We start from the raw sequence: 20,023 nt of genomic DNA, 5'->3' as shown, positions 1-20,023 counted from the left end.
AAAAAAGAGCACTTTGTTAATATGCTGTAGACAGAATACATATGAGTTAGTGTTCAGTTATCATGAATGCCATCAGCAATGCCTTGTTGCTTTTTTATCAGCCACTTCCTGCTGTCAGCTCAATTCTAATTTCAATAGAAAAGGATTTGCATTAAATGTAATGCAGTATTATACACAGCTAACATGGGGCTTTTAATTGTGCAAACACATGAGACTCCTGCAGTGGTAGGTAGTTTGATACAAGGATTAGATTATGACTGTTTCTGTCACAATTAAAGATTAGCTCCAAGTTGATAGAGATGAGCTAGAGAATTTTCTCATGCATTTCTTATGCAGGTGAGCCTGCTTGATTTGGTATGTAAAAACCACAAGACACCCATTTCTGCAAATGTAAAAGCAAACAAACAAAAATCCACCCTACTTCATTGGGTTAAGACTGGGCACACTAGGATTCAGAAAAAAACAGTTTAAACAAGTAATTTAATCTGAACTGCAAATCAAAAAAGAGGGGGGAAAAGGTAGCACTATACTTCTTGAGTTAGAAGAGCGGGAAGATACCTTTGCTGAGGAAGTTCTGTACCTGGAAGCCTTGTGAGCTTTGCAGATGATAATTAGATTCAGACATCATTGTGGATAATGAATAACTGTGCTTTTGTGACAGGCTTTCCTCTCTGAATAAAAGAAAGTACTTGTAGTAAGGACTTTGAGATACATTTTAATGAAAATGACACCACTGTTACGGAGTTGATTAAAGACCCTACAAGAGACAGCACTTCTGTCTCAAGTTTTAAACCATATTGGGACAAGAAATCAGCAAATGAAATCAAGGGGCTCTAATTTTGTTTTTAGTCATCAGCTCAACATATATACCTACACAGCCATAAAACCCAGAGCGAAACGTGAAGAAACGGTTTAAAAAAGGACTATGCTATGTTGATGTCAGATTGCAGTCTAATGAGAACCTTTCAAAAAGTAAAATAAAAGGAAGTGATGAAATTAGTTATCTTGGGGCGTAAGATTTCAACTCTTGCTATACATTTTGCCTCTGGAGGTCTGTTCAGCTGCACACATGAATCGCTGCCATAACCCTGTGGAATCAGCAGATACCTAGTGATGGCACAGTGCCTTTGTTGATGAAAATCATAACCAAAAAGGGGTTGTTCCCCAGGGCAGGTTTACTAAAAACAATTTATTCTTTTTCACCCAGTAAAACTCATCGTACATGCAGGTTCTTTTGCATTATTACAAATTCTAATCCTCTGAGTGGGTAATTAACGGACCAGAAAAGCCATTTGTGGAAAGGAAGAGCCATAAGGGTGAAAAATATTTCTCCACTGAACGATCTTTAAGGAGTAAATAATTAGAAGAGCGAGAGGTTTGGGATGACCAACCTAAATCTGAGCATAATTAGGAGGAGTACAGTCTGAAAATTGAATCACTTGGTATGTGCAACAATTCTTATATCATAAGACTAATTAAATATTTAAAAGCCAAAATACTTCCACTATTTGAAGAAAAATAACCTGCCACAAAAGGGTCGCTAACTTCGCAGATAATTAGCAAGGGTTATGGGGGGAAGAATATCATAGATTGGCTCCAAGGTTCCTTTGCAAGGTCATATCTTATTATGCTGTATCTTTTATATGTTCTGGTAACAAGTTTCTTGCTAATTTAATCTAACTAGGGCATCCCATCGCGCTTTTCCATTTCCCTTGTTAAAAATGTGATCATTTCTCTATGTGCAAACTGCAGTAGGTGAACATTTTTATACATAATTGCTCCTAATTGATACAGGTCAAAATATTTTTTTAAATTATTCAAGAGGAAGTTTTGAAATTATGAACACAATATTGATGTTTAAAGACCAGTTAGGGTTTTTTTTCATTTTGGAGTTATGCTCTTCTCTCCACTGTATAGTGAGACCTGGTGACCCTGTGAATTCAGCCTGGTCTCAGTGGCATGCTCTGTACATAAATAAGGCTTACTGTCCTACTAAAACTAACCTACATTTGTGTTGAATGTGCAGTTCTACAAACGAGAGTTGTGCTAGATTAATAAGACCCTGAGTGAGTCAAACCTAATTTGCACTAAACTGACCCAAATGTCCAGTCAAATTGTAAGAAATTATCAAAGTGCCTGAAGTATCAGAAGTTGTATTAACAAATAACCATTATAACTTTAAAATTGCTTATATTAGTAATTAAGGGGGATTTTGGGGGCAATATTAAAATGCATTAAAGATCTATACAAGTTAACTTGTAGAATAAATCTATGCATACTTTCATAATTCATGGTACAATATATATTACTCAGAGAATCACATTGAAGCGAATAGAAAGCAATCTTAAATTGTAAAACTTTTAACCACATTATGAAAATGGTAAATGCCAGCCCATGGATAAAAAAGAATTACAGGGTTGCAGAAATTAGCATAAAATAATTTTTACTATCATCTGGTGCTTTTTATCTTTGTGTGTTCATTACAGCACTATGCATGAGAGAGAGAAATCGGGGTTAGGTTTTTTCCCTTCCCTACACTTTTTGTATTTTGTACTATAGTGTTGCATGTTAGAAATTAACATTAGAATGTGATGTGACTGCAGTAGCACCAAATCCTCTTCTGAAACCTGCATAGCTTCCGAAAGACAATGCCTGCACCTAAAACTGAGCCGCTTTTTGTGAGATTCCTGGTAAGCATTAGCCTGAATATCTGCACATCTACACCCAAGTAGAGGTGTTTCTCTAAAAAAACAGCTTACTTGCGCCATTAACCAGAGGAAAAGAGTTGGAAAAAAAGATGGGGAGAAAAATTATCCAGTACCTGTCGGGAAGAGCAAATGAGGATAATCTGTGTCACTTACTCAAATACTTTGATAATACTTAGCTTACATAGTTAGATAAGCACACCTGTGTGTTATTTACTCCTTTTCAGTGGTGAAGTGGTTTACTTGGGTGCTTTGTACAGGGCGTCTGTTAACCAGGGTCTGCTTATGCTTAGGATTGTCCTTTACGAAACTTACACTGCCATTCTCCCTATGCTGTGCCCTCACTTGCAACAAATAAACATGTATGTGTTTTTATTTCAGCTCCCCAACCCTAGCCAGAAATGCAGCGGAAATCCTATTTAGTACATAGCTGATTTCTTCTTTATGCTGTCACACTTCCCTTTTTTTGTTTGCATGCACAGCTCAAATTCATTGCAAGAATTTAGCCCTCTAAAATAAAGGAGACATGGTCTACTTAAGATCATTCTTCGTCTGAGGACTAGAAACTATTTTATTTTATATTAGATTATAAGAAATACCTAAAATTATTATACGTGAAAGATATTTTTAAAAAAAGGAATTATTTTATTTTGCGTTCTTTGTATACCTAACTACACTTTGTGTATAGTTAGTTTCACTGTATCTCCTGTATAGAGCATAGCCAGTTAGAATCATTAGTGTCCCCTGTTTTAGTAGGTCTTTTCCACAGCAATAAAGGAGAGAGAAGCATTTTTTAAAAATAGGAAAATGTGTTTGTAAAACCACAAAACTGGCAGAGAAACTAGGGACAAATGTAATACCTGAAAACCCTTTCAACTCACGTTTTAATTGACTTGATATCAAGTTTATGGTGTTCCTGTAATATTGGCATTCACGTCAATAAACAGAGCACTAAAATAGGAACGAATAGTAGCAAGAGTAATCTATTTGATAAATTATTTGTGAGTAATTAAGAATAGTTTAAAGTTTCCCCTTTCTAACATTTGGCTGCTTTGAAATTTGAAAACATGAATACTAAAAAGCAGCTGGGTCAACACGTTAAAAATTGTTAAAAGTGTGAGGTTGAAATCAAGAAAAATAAGGCTTATTTCAGCATACAAATCTAATATGCATCTATCGATATTGAATCAGAGGAGATAATCCTATGAAGGAGATTGTGGGAGATGCACTTTTTCTTGTAACAAATTTGAATGTTTATCCTTCAAAGCAATTGTTAAATCTTAAAGGTTTTAATCCTGAGAGTCCTACAAGATTACAATGTAACAGGCAACAGATATTACTTATGAATTATGACTTCATATTTATGTGACAAATGGGAACGTTACTATGGAACATCTCCTTTTGCCATATTAATTACACAGCATTTAGCTTCCTAATGTTATGTTGACTTAGTAATTAGTAAGACTCAACAAATCATCAATATTATATTTTTCTCAACCCAGTAGTGTCAGAATTGTGGATAATAATCAACTGTCTGAAAAACAAAAAAAAGGACTGAAAAAATGTATTCTTTCAAAATGTTTTTCATTCAGACTGGCCAAGGCGTGATGTAAATTGTGAGGCCAGCAATGTGAGTCTGCAAACCAATTTCTGGACTACCTTAATAAGAGCCAGAAAGATCTCTAACATTTAAGCAAATTACTAAGGGCCAGATTCTGTTCTCATATGTGCACATCCATCTCCCATTTTTCTCCTCATTGTTAAAACCAACATCAAAGCAGGTAGATTCCTGGTTTCCCTTTGAGCTGAGTAAAGTGGGTGCTATTTTCCTTTAAAGGAATAATCTTAGGGGTTACTATCTTGCAAACGAAGGAGTCCTATACACAGTAGTAAGAAAATTGCCAGTGAGGCATACTGTACTTTTAAAAAGCCAGGTATGCAGTCACATATCAGTCTGTCAGAGGGTTGTGCTTTGCAGGCAGGGGGAGATGTTCACCCTCTCTGCATGTGTTCACTGTTGTATTATTTCCATTTCTATAGCAACATTGATGTTCCAACAATGACTGCCGCTCACCTCTTCAAACCTGAGCTCAACGGCCAAAGCTAATATTGGTTCTTTAGGGCTTTCTTTCTTGATAATTTCTCCCTACTCTTCGGGATTAGAATAAACTCAGTTTACTAACTGTTTAGGTATCATATAGCATATAGTAAAGTATTAGTCATAGTATGTAGTAAAGTTTATGTATTTTTAAAACTTTGTATCCTAAGAATATAATGTTCTTGCTACTTTATGTACGTGTTGTCTATGTAACTTTGTAAGGCTAAATTAGAAAAAACTAGCACTTAAATAGTGCTTGACATCTTCAGAGATGTTAGGCAGTCCTGAAAAGATTTATCTTCCCCCATAACTTTACTCACCAAGAGTCGTCCCAGTGACTGCATATAGAGCCTTGACTGCAATGGGACTACTTCTAGTGTGTAAAATTAATCATGTGCATAAGTTTTTGCAGGATCAGGGCCTTAATTAATTTCTGTTATCCCCACATCCCTGACGACTCATTTAAATTGATATCCCCATTTTACACCTGAGAATACTAAAGCAGTGTGAATAAGTGACCTGTTGAAGACACAAAAGCAGTCATCATGAGAGCTGGAATTAGAATTTGGGAGTTGCTGACTTGAGTCAGATTCTAGCTGGAATTAGAATTTGGGAGTTACTGATTTAAGTCAGATTCTCAAAGTATTAGTCCGTGCCTCTTCCCATGTAAACTGCTGCTAATGCTTATATTTGAATTTGAATTTTTTCAAAAACATGGTGTTACATACATGTAATTTACATATTAATATTGGGAGAGTTAGCACAGCCATTGTGCATGTGAAAATGCAAATGCATCGGACATCCAATTGCAGGCCTATCAGGAGTATCTCTAAAGGTAGGCTCTGGGTCTGTAAAAAGAAAAGGAGTACTTGTGGCACCTTAGAGACTAACCAATTTGTTTGAGCATAAGCTTGGTTAGTCTCTAAGGTGCCACAAGTACTCCTTTTCTTTTTGCGAATACAGACTAACACGGCTGTTACTCTGAAATCTGGGTCTGTAGTATTTTTTCTATTTAAAAAGATGTTGTTGCAGTGCAACATGTGGGATATATCTCTGCTTTGGAGATAACACATCCATCAATCCCATCCATTCTTCATTACCTAAGGCACAAGGGGTGGGGAAATGAGCAGGAGCAGCATGTGAAGCAGCTAGTGCTACAACTCAGTCTGCTTTCATCCCTCAAGTGGATGCAAACAGGCTGCTGTAGGCAATATGCAGGAGCATATTACCATGCAAGATAGAGCCCTATAAAGTATGTAATCAATTTGTTATCAGTGTAAGGCACAAAGAAATCTGATTTTCAGTTTCTAAAACATTATAAAAATAGTTTTATTCTTTTATCTATTTATCAATTAACTGTTTTGTATGTTTGTGTCGTCTGTGTACTGATAATGACTGCTCAGTATTACATATTTTCTTCATGAAAAGTTGTGTTCACAAAAAATATCCAGAATTAAGAATAAATGGATAAAAATATTCTGATAACTTCAGAGTTTTGACTTGAGCTTTTGTCCTCTTTGACATGCCGTTGGTTTTTTTATGGTACATTATTATACTTGTTAGATTATATGCTCAAAACACACAGCTTTGGAAAGAGAAGTTGATAAATGGGAATTATTACCTATATCTATGTAAGAAACCACTAAAAGGAACCTTATAGATTATATTTAAATATGACCTCCCCCTTATTCAAGCTGTGTGAGCCATCTAATGTTAGAGTCATGCCAGCGTATGACTTTCCAAATTTCAGTACTACTTCAGTTTTCCGGTTCTGCCATGATCTACTGAGCTTTTCATTTTAATGCTGGAGTATTTGTTCAAGTCCGCAGATTTTGCATTTTTAATCTTCCTTAGAACAGTGGTGAATAATGGCCCTTGGCAGGAGATAATGAAATTTTCTTAATTTATATTTTCAAGCAGAAGCCTCAATTGAAAATGGCATTCTATGGCCTGGAGACATAGCTCTAGTGCATGTTTCAGGGGAACTGTAATAATAATGCAATGCCAACAGTGACGGAGAATGATAGGACAGTGAAGAAGTAATTTAAGGAAGAAAAGAGAATGTACGAAAGCTTTATTGTAGCATATCTAATGATCTGCTGAAGATTCCCAATGGCTTTTGGAGCATGACAGAAGAAACTAATGTTATCTTGCCAAAACAGAAGCCCTGCTTAATCAGCAAAATAAGACTATTGATTAAAACACCTCACACAATACATTACATGAGGAATCTCATCTCCATACTTTGCACTTGGTAAAGTATAATAATGAGCATAAGGTAATCAAAAGAAGAGCAGAAGCAATTTGTTGGGAATTGTATAAGTCAAGATTAGAGTTTAAATGCAAACAAATTAGCATGGAAAGTACAGCTGTCTTTAAAGCTGAACACATGAAAGTAACATATAGTACAGGGAGAGATTTGTGGTGGGTAAAAATACTTGCTGTAGCCATACTGCCACTTGTTTCATTTACCATTTTCTCTTATTTTCATCTGATCTGTGAAGGGGCCATTCCTACATTTGTACAATCATCCTCCTGAGGTGAATAGAGTTCAACATTGTTCTGTAACTGTTAATTTAACTCTGTGTTTGATTTCAGATTACCATAAGTGACATCTCTTCATTATGAAAATTAACCTTTTCATTCATAGTAAAAGGATGGAGAAAAGGCAGTGGTAGAGTACACAATTACACCTTAACATTATATTCCAGCAGGCTAGTGTACTACTTACATTTCCTCCTGGAAAATTCTTGCCTTTCTTAACATAACAGGCTAAGTAGTCATTCCTTCAGCACTGCAGTTAATCTCTGCTTAACTAGGGTTTCTGATTTAATTCATATACTAGTTTTTACAAATCAGCTATCACTGCATTTATATAAAGCCTTGCACAAATCAGGTTTATTTGCTTGTAAGTGACAAATTCATTGTATCATAAGTCTTTGTAAATATTGTGGGTGCCTTAAATGTTACTGTTATGTCTTAATTATTTAGCGTGACAGTCTCTGGAGGCTAAAATTATTTTTTCTTGGTAATTATTAATATTTTATATACATTTTTATGTTGAAAATGTTCACTGGAAAAAACCTGAAATGTTCAGGAAAGAGTGGGATTCAGGGCCTTTTAAAAGTGTTTTTCTTTTAAATGCTTTTGTCAGCAAACTAGAAAATAATTGAAGAGCATCATCCTTAATTCCTGATATAACATCTTACTTATTCTTGTACAAGTTAATAAAATGAAATAATAAAATAAAAGTGAACTCCATCTCTATAGGAAGTCAGTGGAAGTTGCAGGTGAGTCATACAGCCTAGGAATCAGACTCTTAAGAGTCCATTTTGTTTTTATGACTCCAGCATTTTGTTTTTAAGACTTCAGAAGGTCCTTTAATGAGTTGAGTGCGTTTATAGGAAGTTTTGAGTGGAACAAAATTTTGTCTCCAAATTTCTGAGTTGCAGTAATGATTTTGTTGCTGTTGTCAGATAATGAGGATTGATTTGGAGCTGTAACAAGGATGCATAGTATCTCCCCTCTTTGTTCTCGTGGTGTATTTAACAAAGATAAAAAAGCGGAAACTGCATACAAAAGTGGCGTTTAGCAGAAATTAGTCTCTGTGCTCAGATGATGCTACACTGAGGGCTTGTCTACACTTGTAGTGCTGCAGCGGTGCAGCTGCGGCACTGAGTGAAGATGCTACATAAGCTGATGGGAGAGCTTCTCCCATTGGCGTAGGTACTTCACCTCCTCGAGAGGTGGTAGCTATGTTGAAGGAAGAATCCCTCCTGTCAGCACAGCACTGGGGGTTAGGTCTGTATAACTATGTCACTCAGGGATGTGGAAAATCCATATCAGTTGGTAGTGTAGACTCAAACTGTCTAGGCCTGTTAATTTTTAAGGGACCTTCCAATATAAAGTCCCAATGTGTTTTTAAAAATTAAGATTTTGGGATATATAAAAAATCAGAGAATTCACAAATGAGCATCAGAAAAATATGTAAGGGAACTGTAAATGTAGGTGGACACAGAACACTCAAGTACTCCCACATTCCAGGAAACTATACAAATTTAATGACTGGCCTATAGCTAGAACAATTTTAAAATAGATTTGGATAGATGGACCAAGCTGACAATATACTGGTTAGAAAAGATGACATCGGTTACAATGAATGTACTTCAAGTTAATTATTAATGACATTCCTTCTCTAATGGTGTCTAATACATTTTTACCAATTGGCAGTACCTTTGTTTCCATATCTATTTGAGGTTGGAAATCCCCGTGAGCTAGCAGCTTTCAGAATAGGGGTTTCTCTGTCTCAACAGGATGGCAGGTGAAGGAGAAGAGAGCAAGACAGAGAGACTTTGTTGCACAGATTCTATTAGTGTAATAGAATTTGGCTGTGTATCACACACTCAATTCTCATGGCATCTCAAAATGATGAAGTAATAATTAGAGTGGTGACTATGTAAGTTTGGTAATCTGTTTGTTTAATTTTATTTGCTTCTGTCACTTTTGGCAGCGGCACCTAGATCCTTCGATAGATACCCTTTTTATTTTTTTGTATAAATCTAAATAAATAAATGATCAGATCAGCCATTATAGACTTAGACATAATTTTATGGAGAGGAGAACTGTTGGTCAAGATACCAGCATTTAACCCTTCCTCTTCTTCAAAAGATACTTGAAGAAGTGGTGGGTAAAAAGAATCACATATTAATGACTTATCATAAGGACAGCACTTTTTTTTTTTTTAAGAGAAAGTGTCCGTCCTAGAGATTGAAGTCTCCATATATCCAATAGCAGGTAGCAAAAGTGCAATCTTCCCATACTGCCTATCTGTATGTCTGCGGAGTACCTCTACTGGCATAGAAGTAGTTGAGTCCAGGGTTTCTCAACTACTTGGGTCACAACCCAAAATTGGGTCGCCACAATGGGCCAAAAGGTTGGGTGGGAGGCTGGGGGATCGGGTTGGGTCCTGCTGATGGGAGGATAGGAATGCCCACCTTGCACTCATCCAGAGCTCTTGCAGTTCTAGCTGGGTTCAGCTCCCCACTCCAGGCATTGCAGTCTGGTGCACGGAGTCACAGTGCTGACAGGTTTGGACCAGCTGCCTCTCTGTCACGATGATGGCGGGCTGGCCAGGCCATATTTGAGGGAGTGGAGCTGTGATCCTGTGTGCCAGGTTGCATGTCAATGACACAAATTTGGCCTGACCAGTCCCTCATCATAGTTTGGGCTACATTCCTTTTTCGACTTCCCCAGTCCCTCACACAAGGCATAAGAGAACAGGAAGGCCCTAATTTGGAGAAATTGTTAAATTTCAGTTTAAACAACTCTCTGATGATTCAGCAGTTTTAACTGTTATTTTAAAATATCCTCATCCGGTCATTCTTTGCAGTGACTTCTCCTACTTCCTATAATCTAACAGAGAAATGGCCATGTTTTCACTGGGAAGTTTAGCAATACATCAATTGTTCCTTAAACTTCTATGAGTTTGAAAGTTCATGTTCTTGATCTGTAGTAAACCCTCAAACCAAAATCACAGCTCTCTTTTGGTACAGAAAACAAAGCTTGTCTGAGATGCAGAAACATTCAGTAGCGTGTACATGTCTAAAGAGCAAAGGAATTGGTTCTGGCATAAGCAAAGCCATGTCAAAACTATTCATATTGGTGCTATTTTAATTTGCAAACATCTCACATTGAAACAATGTACCATATTTATTTATTACATGCTTTATTGAGTATCAGTATGGAGCCAGCGGTGTAGTTACCTCAGTCAAAGGGGAGGAGTTAATATTTGGAGTAACATTGACTCCCAGATTTAAGTGTATGAAGCTTGAACTGAAATATTATCTTGACACTTTATTTATGGCTGTTGACTGATCTAATATTAATTATTTCTGTTTCCTTATTCACTGGATTCCCAAGTATGAAAGGAGTCTGCTCTGCATTACACTGTTTTGGTATAAACTTGCAAACTAAAATCTCATTTTAAATTAATTAGCTTACTTCTTGTCCCCTTTACAGGTGCAACAACCGAACACAGTGTATAGTAGTTACTGGGTCAGATGTGTTTCCTGATCCTTGTCCTGGAACGTACAAATATCTTGAAGTTCAGTATGAATGTGTTCCTTACAGTAAGTATAAACTTTTTTGGTTCTTGTTCACTTCCTCCAGCCTTCACACTTAATGCTGGAGCACTACTACATGCAAAAGAAGCATATGTCTGTGGCCTACAGAACCATTATGCATGCAGAGCACTTACAGATTAGGGCCTCCAATTAGCTTCACGAAGTGTGGAAGGAAGCCATAGTGTGATGCTGGCCAAGTGTCTGTCTGTGTTCTTAAGTGTTTGGCTTTTAAGGCTACTGTTTTTCAAGAAACAAACTTGAATTAGCTATTCAGTAGGCCAGATAGAAATTTGTTCTTTTGCCCAATACCAGTTGCTGACAAATTGGTTTGGCTCACAGTTTTCTAAAGAAGGAATTGACTTCAATTTTAATCATTATCAACTTGAAAGGCTACCTGCTGTGTGGTTACTTTGGGTGTATGACAGAACCCACTACAGAGGTATCGGAGGCAAGTGTCTCAGTTATTATTAAATTTTGCAAGAAAGCTTTGTGCTTTCAGGTTAAGTTGCACATTCACAAGTGCACATGAATTCAAAATTAATAATTTATCAATAAATTGAAAAAATATCTCTTAGTAACACATAGGAAGAATAAATAGACATTCATCTTTAACATAAATGAAAGAATTTGTTTCGTGACTGGAAATAATCTTTCAAAAATAATATTTTAAAATTTAATACCAAGAATGAAAAATCAGTAGTCCGTGGCACTACAGCAGTTTTGCACAATGTTCTTTCTAATGCCAGAATTCAGGAGTATTTACATTTATAATTAAAATTGTGTTTTTTTTTAACTGAAGAGTGTTTCAGTTTTTAAAAGTTATGCTGATTCAACACTTTCAACTGTTTTCATTTCTTCTTAAGGTCACTCTTTGGAGTGACTTCTCCCTCTTCCTTTAATCCAGCAGAGAAATGGCCATGCTTGCAGTGTGAAGTTTAGCAATACAGTGATTGTTTCATAAATTCTAACAGTTTTTAAGGTTAATGTTCTTGATCTCAAACCAAAACCAAAACTTTCATTTGGACAAGAAACAAAACTTGTTTCAGATGCAAAACACTGTCAAGTAGCAGAAAATACACATCAGAAACACAAGGGAATGAGATCTGGCATAAGTAAAGCCATGCCAAAACTGTCCATATTGGTTTTTGCACATTGTTTTGAAATGCAAACTTCTTAAATCAAAACAGTGCTCTATATTGCTTCACTACATTAGCTTTATTCAGCATCCGTTAAAGGCCAAACACAGATCACCTCTTGATTTCATCCCTGCTGTGTATTTTTGTGGCGTTGTGATATGGATGCTTTATGATCTTTTTCTATACCCTTTGTAGGTTGGACGCCTACTTTATACACTGCTCATCGGTACCTTTCCTCCCATGTGTAATATTGGTGACTCGTTGTAACCTTTCTTCTTGTCCCACTTTTGAGGAGTTACGTTTTGTCCCAATCTAACCAATATTATTTTGTTTAATTAAAGTCATTTTTACTTCAGCACAATTTCTGTTCCCAAATTCCTAGAAAAAGGGCAGTGCATCTTATTCCAAAGCATGAGGTCAATCAAATGCCAAAAGGTTATTTTTTCCGTGGAGCCAGTTCCAGTAGGCCAATCTAGAGAGAAAAGTATTATGCAAATATTATCAAACTTTAAAACAATTTTCTATGCTGTTTTAGGGAGACATGTGTGGATATATTCTACTGATTGGGTATTCCTATCTACAGGGACTTTTCTTTTTCAGTTATCAGAAGTATAGTGCCACAACGCAGCCTACGCTGAACTCTAACTTGTAGCCGTTCTATTCCTTAAAATGTTTGCTTTGTTTAATTCTATTGACGCCCCTTGTGAATTATTCTGTTATTATTAATTATCCTGGACTCTGGAGATAGATGGATAGATAGATAGATATTCCCCCCCCCCCAAAGTGAAGATTAGGAAGTTGTAACTGCAGCTTGCACAGTGGTGACCACCAGGAGTAGTTACAACATTGTCACAGGAATTATCCTATTGGCAACCCCCAGAAGATTTGATGAATCAGTCCGGATAAGCTTTACCATTCAAAGGCTTACCCTAACCTTGTGATGTTTCACTATCCCTTCCCATTTTTTCTCTTCCCTCTGACTACTTCCCGACATCTATCCCTATATTTTCAAAACTACTTCCCTCTGCTGCCCAACAAAAATGCATTTATCAGTTCTAGTGTTCTCTCCCTACTGGGCTGGGTGTGACTGCTCTATTTGAATCTTCAGTGCTCTGAGCCCTTTGTGGCACATAAAAACACAGTGCTGGCATGTAGAATACCTGAAATCCCAAGGTTTGCAAATTTCAGTTGGCCCAACGTAAGAGTTCGACTCATGTTAGATCCCTTAGGAAGGATTTCAAAAAGGTCGTCTAGGCCTTTTGGAGGTCTAGGTGAGGGAAGAGATTACTGATCCCTACATTTTCAAACCTAAAAACAAAAAAGTTCTTGTTCCTGTTCTTATTTTTCTGAACTTGTCTCTTTTTCCTATCCCTTCACCCCCAAATCTTTAATTATCACAAGATTTTGTTTTTAAAAAAAACCTATGAAATCTCATGGTCACTTCCATTCTGTCCATGAGAGAGTAAACATGGTTGATAGTGTGAGATTTTGTGGTAAAAGATATAGCTCTCTCACACATTGAATTTAATGTCTCACCCTTGGATAGTGTGTAGCATACTAGCTTTTCCACGTCTTGCTGGTCTCCATAAATACATAGCTACCTTGCTGACCATGCGTATTGCTAGAGCTCCCTGGGTTCTATGTTCATGGTCCTCATAACGAAATCCTTTATGAGAAGCTTCTTTTGTTTGCCTCTCAAAATTCATATCTGTTGCTGATATTTTTCTAATCCTCTTCAATAAAAATGATCTTTTGGGATGCTCGGGTGAATCTCCATTAAAAATGGAATTCTAAACAAATCTGATATGCATTGCTTTGTCCTAAAATTAGAATGTTATTGATTGAATTACAGAGAAATTGAGAGTGCCCTACTTGATATTTCTCTCAATTATGCTGAACAATATATGTTGATACTTTGATTGAATAACAGAAGTCAGCCCTTGTAGGATTAATAAGCACATCAGAAGCACTACTTTCTACATCTATGCATGAAATTTTATTTTAAGTCTTATTTGGACTCAGGAATTCAATGGAAAACATTTTAAAAGTGTCTTATTCGCTCTCTCTATTGATTGGACTTTGAAGCATTTGTTTACTTCAGTAAGCCCATCTGTCCCTGAAAAGCGTACAGCTGTACACAAATGTACTCAGAGCAGACATGCCATTAATGATTTTTGTTATCCGTGTCTTTTCACAACTGCCCTACTATTACTGATTCTAAGCAGGTACCATATTGCTCTTTGCTGAGAAATAAGCTCATGCATCATAGTTCACAGATGGAATCATCTGAAAGTCACTATCAGAATTGTGGCAACCTAAAAATTCTGTTTACTTTTGTAAGTCCATAACCACAAATAGCAGGAAAATAAGTATGTTATCTGAAGATGTATAAATGAGCAAGGCTAGGAAAAATACCATTCATTTCAAAAACGGTAACCAAAAAAAGGTTTCTAAATTGTTCCCTGAAGAAATATTAGATCGGTTTGGTCAGTGCTGTTCTCACACAATAGCACAGGTAATGTAGTTAAATGAAACCAAAAATCCACAATCTTCTGTGGAAGAAAGAAATACATTTCCTAGATAATACCATAATACTAATGATGTAATAGCTGTACAGGTAGTTTTCATACGCTTCTTTGGTATCAACAGATACTGTTATAAAGGAGTTGTACAACTGGCATTGTCCAGGTCATTTATTGAAACTGAAGGAACGTACTTCAAAATTCCCACTGACAGAGTGAACTGGTTTTTATGGCTAGTAGTTATTGGGACTTTGGTTGTAACACCCTTCATGTAACTACATAATCTATTCCTTTAAATGTCTTTGGGAAAGAATTGCTTCAGTAATGTAACAATTCTGCTAATCAGGTTTGTTTTATGAAGCACTTTCCTTTCATGACAGGTTTCAGAGTAGCAGCCGTGTTAGTCTGTATTTGCAAAAAGAAAAGGAGTACTTGTGGCACCTTAGAGACTATAGCTCACGAAAGCTTATGCTCAAATAAATGTGTTAGTTTCTAAGGTGCCACAGGTACCTTTTCTTTTTCCTTTAATGGTGTGTGTGGTGGTGGAGATGGTATTTGTTTTCAATGCTTGCCATGATTGTCTTTACATATAGCTTGCTGATTCGGGCTTAGTCGATGATGCTGAAGAATGCCTGAATGAGCTAAATGTTAATTTTTTTCTTCTCCTTTCTTCTTGCTTACTGTGCTTTTGCTTCTTTCTTCTAGATATTTTCGCTTGTTCCTTTTACTCTGATTTTGCAGTTCTAGACTGAGAAGTTACAGTATTCTCAAAGTTAACATTCAAGGGGGAGGGGGAAACCCCAAGGAAAACTAAAGGCAATGAACCACTTCACTTACAAGAAAGGAAAACAGAACACTGAGCAGGGGGATTATAAGCACGCGCCCACACATGCGCTCACACATACCCCTACCTGTGTATAATATATATTAATATTTCATTTAAAAAAACCAACTTGATAGGAATATACATTGCGTTTGGGAAGGGTACGTATATCATGCATTAGTGAAGTAATTCATTATTTATTCAGGTTCACTAAGTGAAACTACATGCCAACATATTGGTGTTGCCTCCTTAAACGACTAAAATGATTGATCCATGTTCACTTATGTAACTTTAGAATCTTTCTCCTGCTAGGTTTTCCTGTTGTCTATTTCTCTTTATCCAGTATAGTGCAGTTCTTATTCTCCCTATATTTAGCGTCTGTTACTAATTTAATCTTAGATTAATAGTCAATTTATGTTAATCTTCTTTCTTTTTTCCTTGCACTTTTTTATTTTTCTTCCGATGCTTAAAATAGAAGTGGAGCAAAAAGGTAAATAACGTATACAGTCCAAACCCCAGCTCCTTGTTATGTGCCTTATGGATGTTAACCTCCTCCCTTTCCCTACCCACAACACTCTGATATTATGATAATCAGCAGGATCTCATAAGTACACCTCATAAAGAAGTCGACTGTTTGCAGTAAAGAGACTTGGTTGCTTAAAGTAGGTGGTGGGATATAGTGTCTGAAAAACTTGGGGCTGGAGGGGAGAGTCCCGTGCTTTCTCTCTTTCCCTCTCTTTCTCTCATCCTTGGGTACTTTCCTGTTAATCAAATGTCATCTTGCCTGGCTTCCAGAACCCTCTCCATAGCATGCCTTGGTTACAGGGTTTCCTGGTCTGTTTCATTCATTGCTTTGGTTGTGTTTTGTTTTCTCTGCTCCTAATTGCTTTCTCTATATACCTGACGATTTGTTTTGTTTCTTTATTTTTAATCGAGGCACCTCCTTTTTCAGCCTCACCACTTCTTAAAGTTCTCAACAATTTGATGTGATTTTTTTACTGAAATGACCTACCGCAGTACTACACACCAGTTAAAAGCTCTGGAGCCTAAATGCTGTATTCACTAAAGTCTAAGATTAAAATGCAAGATTAGCTCTACATTTTTAGATGTACATGTGTGCGATTGAGCCTTGGTCTGTACTAGTGAAAACAGTTCCCATCCACTTTACATACTGGTACAATAAGAACATGGTAACTTTAAGAAAAGTGGATGATAAAGAGTGATAATTGTAATTATTATAAAATTAAATGACTCTTTTCTTCCTGACTCAGTCATTATGACTTACCTAGTCTTTTTAGGTGCATGAATGTTTTAATTTGACATAATTCTTGTCTTACTTCTTTCTGTGACTGTTAGTTTTTGTTTGCCCGGGGACGTTGAAAGCAATTGTGGACTCACCGTCTTTATATGAAGCTGAACAAAAGGCAGGTGCTTGGTGCAAAGATCCTCTCCAGGCTGCAGATAAAATATACTTCATGCCATGGACTCCATATCGCACTGATACTTTGATAGAATATGCTTCTTTAGAGGACTTCCAAAATGGACGCCAGCAGACAACTTACAAACTTCCAAATCGAGTGGACGGCACTGGATTTGTGGTGTATGATGGTGCTGTATTTTTTAACAAAGAAAGAACCAGGAACATTGTAAAGTTTGATTTGAGGACTAGAATTAAGAGTGGAGAGGCCATTATCAATTATGCTAACTACCATGACACTTCTCCATACAGATGGGGAGGAAAGACTGATATTGATTTAGCAGTTGATGAAAATGGCTTATGGGTAATTTATGCTACGGAACAAAACAACGGAATGATAGTTATTAGCCAGTTGAATCCATACACTCTTCGCTTTGAAGCAACATGGGAAACCACATATGACAAACGGGCAGCATCCAATGCTTTTATGATATGTGGAGTCCTCTATGTAGTCCGATCAGTGTATCAAGACAACGAAAGTGAAACTGGCAAGAATGCAATTGATTACATTTACAACACCAGGTTAAGCAGAGGAGAAAATGTAGAAGTTCCCTTCCCCAACCAGTACCAGTACATTGCAGCAGTGGATTATAACCCAAGAGATAACCACCTGTATGTGTGGAACAACAACTTCATTCTACGATACTCTCTAGAGTTTGGCCCACCTGACCCTGCCCAAGGTAAGCATTTGCTTTTACTTCTGCAATCCATTGATATAACATATATTTGGACATTTTTGTTTATAGACCTTGATTTTGGCTGAAGGGCAAGGAGGATTTCTTAGGTACTAGTACCGATGGCAGTGTTACTTTATGTTGGTATGACACACATTGAAGTGCCTATTTTATAGTTCTAAAACACCGGATAGTTATTTTGTTAGGAATAAATGCTTGTGTTTGTGTCACCTGTACTAGAGGAGATCTGTTGAAATAAGACTAATTTCATTCATTTTGAGCCAGAAACCTGTTAGCTTTTGTGCTCTGCTTCCTGACTTTTAAATTGATTAAAATGTATCTACAGACCTTTTAACGTCTTGGCACCAGCAGGTGAAAGAGATGTGTGCTAGGAGGTTTTGAGGGGACTGAAGGGGTTAATGTGTAATGCCAGGTATAAATGTTCTAAAGTTTTTCCATCCTTCTTGCACCGTCTCCAGTATCTGCTTAGACAAGATTATCCTACATCTTTCTAGCACATTATAACATTGTGGAATTACACATTAGTCTTCCAGGTAAGTCTGTAATAATTGCAGTCAATCTGAAATGAGCACAACTATCTGCATCAGCTCTCTTAAAAAAGGGGGGGGGGCCTTTTGGGACACAGATCTAAAAAAAAATTACTTCAACAACTATGAACCACAAGTTAACACCAAGAGGTAGAGTAAATTCATGAAGAACTACTCTGTGGAACATTTTGGGAAGGGGGATACAGGGAGAGAGAAAAATTTTGACAAGCTTCTTTATCTTTGAAGGCAAATGTTTCACTTCTCATGTCATTAATGTGTACATTTAGTAACTTTTTTTTCCACTTCAGAAAGTCTTATAGTAAGGTCTTGTCTACTATGCACAAAAGTTGTACCACTTCAGCTATATGGTATAGTCAAAGTGGTACCACCCCCACTATTGTGAATACAGTTATATTGGTAAAAAGTCCTTTTTACCGGTATAGCTATTCCTAGTACAGGAAGGAGAACAAGCTATACTGGTATAAGGTACCTTCTTACTGGTATTACTCCGTCCATACTAACTGTTGTACAGGTATAACTATTTTGATGAAAAAAATCCCACCCCCTAACTAACATACCTGTAATTATACTGGTACAAAAACTGTATGTAGACCAACCACCTTAGATTGTTTTTGGAATGTTGTTTTATGTTGTAACTGGATGCTGAGAAATGTTTGATGATGATGGGGTCAATTGGAAAGCAGATGCTGGTTCTAAGGATTTTATGGGACTGGGGCAACTGCCCTAGTGTTTGTTTCACTGTTGGAGCTCTAGTCAAACAGCAGGTGAGTGAAGCAAGAGTTTGAAAGGGAGTAAAAAGCTTTTTGAGCTTTCTGCTAATACTACTCTTCCCTTCCTTATACAGAATAGAGTGTTAGCCACAGAGTTTTCACTGTTCATCCATGAAGGTATCTTTAGAAAATGTTGGGGTTGGTTTGAGAGTCTGTGTGTAATTATACTGTTACAGTTTTCAGCTCAGTGGAAGACAGTGAGTGTATATTGATTTTTAATTTTATTTTACTACAGACACACAAATAGATCTATGTACTTGTTTCTCTTAGCGATTGGATGAAGAAGTGGGACTGAGTGGACTTGTTGGCTCTAAAGTTTTACATTGTTATGTGTTTGAGTGCAGTTATGTAACAAAAAAAATCTACATTTGTAAGTTGCACTTTCATGATAAAGAGATGGCTCTACAGTACTTGTCTGAGGTGAAGAGAAAAATACTATTTCTTTTGTTTATCATTTTTACAGTGCAAATATTTGTAATAAAAATAATACAAAGTGATCAGTATACACTTTGTATTTTGTGTTGTAATTGAAATTGATATATTTGAAAATATAGAAAAACATCCAAAATACATTTAATACATTTCAATTGGTATTCTATTGTTTAACAGTGTGATTAAAACTGCGATTAATTGTGATTGATTTTTTTAATTGGGATTAATTTTTTTAGTTAAACGCGTGAGTTAACTGCGATTAATTGACATCCCTAATATATATGATCACATACACACACATATATATAAGAACTAAAAATAAATTTTACCATAAATCTCCTTCAGTCTAAAGGTATGTCTATACTGCAGCTGAGATTATTCTTCCCAGATTGGGTAGATGGATTTGTGCTAGCGAATAGGCTAAAAATAGCAGTGTAGGCAGGGATAGCCTGGGCAGCGGCTCAGTCTAGCCACCTGTGTGTGTACCCAGGGGGTCAGAGCAGTTTTGTACGCAGCTAACCCGAGCTGCTGGTCAGGCAACCCCTGACTACAGTATGTATTTTTAGCTAGCTCGAGCAGAACTAGCACGAGTCAGTCTATCTGTGCTGGGAAGCACACTCTGAGCTTCAGTGTAAACATACCCTAAGCCAGCTCCCCATAGTAAAAGAAACAGCACATTGAAGAGGGACAGAAGC

The 20,023-nt window shown here is 36.7% G+C and overlaps 1 protein-coding gene across 37 annotated transcripts in view; it reads left to right on the top strand.

Annotated features, from left to right (window-relative positions):
- The window catches only part of ADGRL2 (adhesion G protein-coupled receptor L2), a 469,695-nt gene that overhangs the window by 389,202 nt on the left and 60,470 nt on the right, over positions 1-20,023 (top strand). For 22 of the 37 annotated variants that reach the window (XM_043553100.1, XM_043553124.1, XM_043553106.1 and 19 more), the window contains 3 exons: positions 10,822-10,931; positions 15,882-15,896; positions 16,763-17,563. In XM_043553100.1, the coding sequence (XP_043409035.1) occupies positions 10,822-10,931; positions 15,882-15,896; positions 16,763-17,563 (926 nt within the window). The remainder of the gene's footprint in view (positions 1-10,821; positions 10,932-15,881; positions 15,897-16,762; positions 17,564-20,023) is intronic. The other 15 variants (XM_043553104.1, XM_043553115.1, XM_043553114.1 and 12 more) reach the window with 1 other exon arrangement.

Source organism: Chelonia mydas, chromosome 8 (genome assembly GCF_015237465.2).
Source record: "Chelonia mydas isolate rCheMyd1 chromosome 8, rCheMyd1.pri.v2, whole genome shotgun sequence".
Lineage (NCBI taxonomy): Eukaryota > Metazoa > Chordata > Testudines > Cheloniidae > Chelonia > Chelonia mydas.
This window is presented reverse-complemented; position numbering and strand designations above follow the sequence as displayed.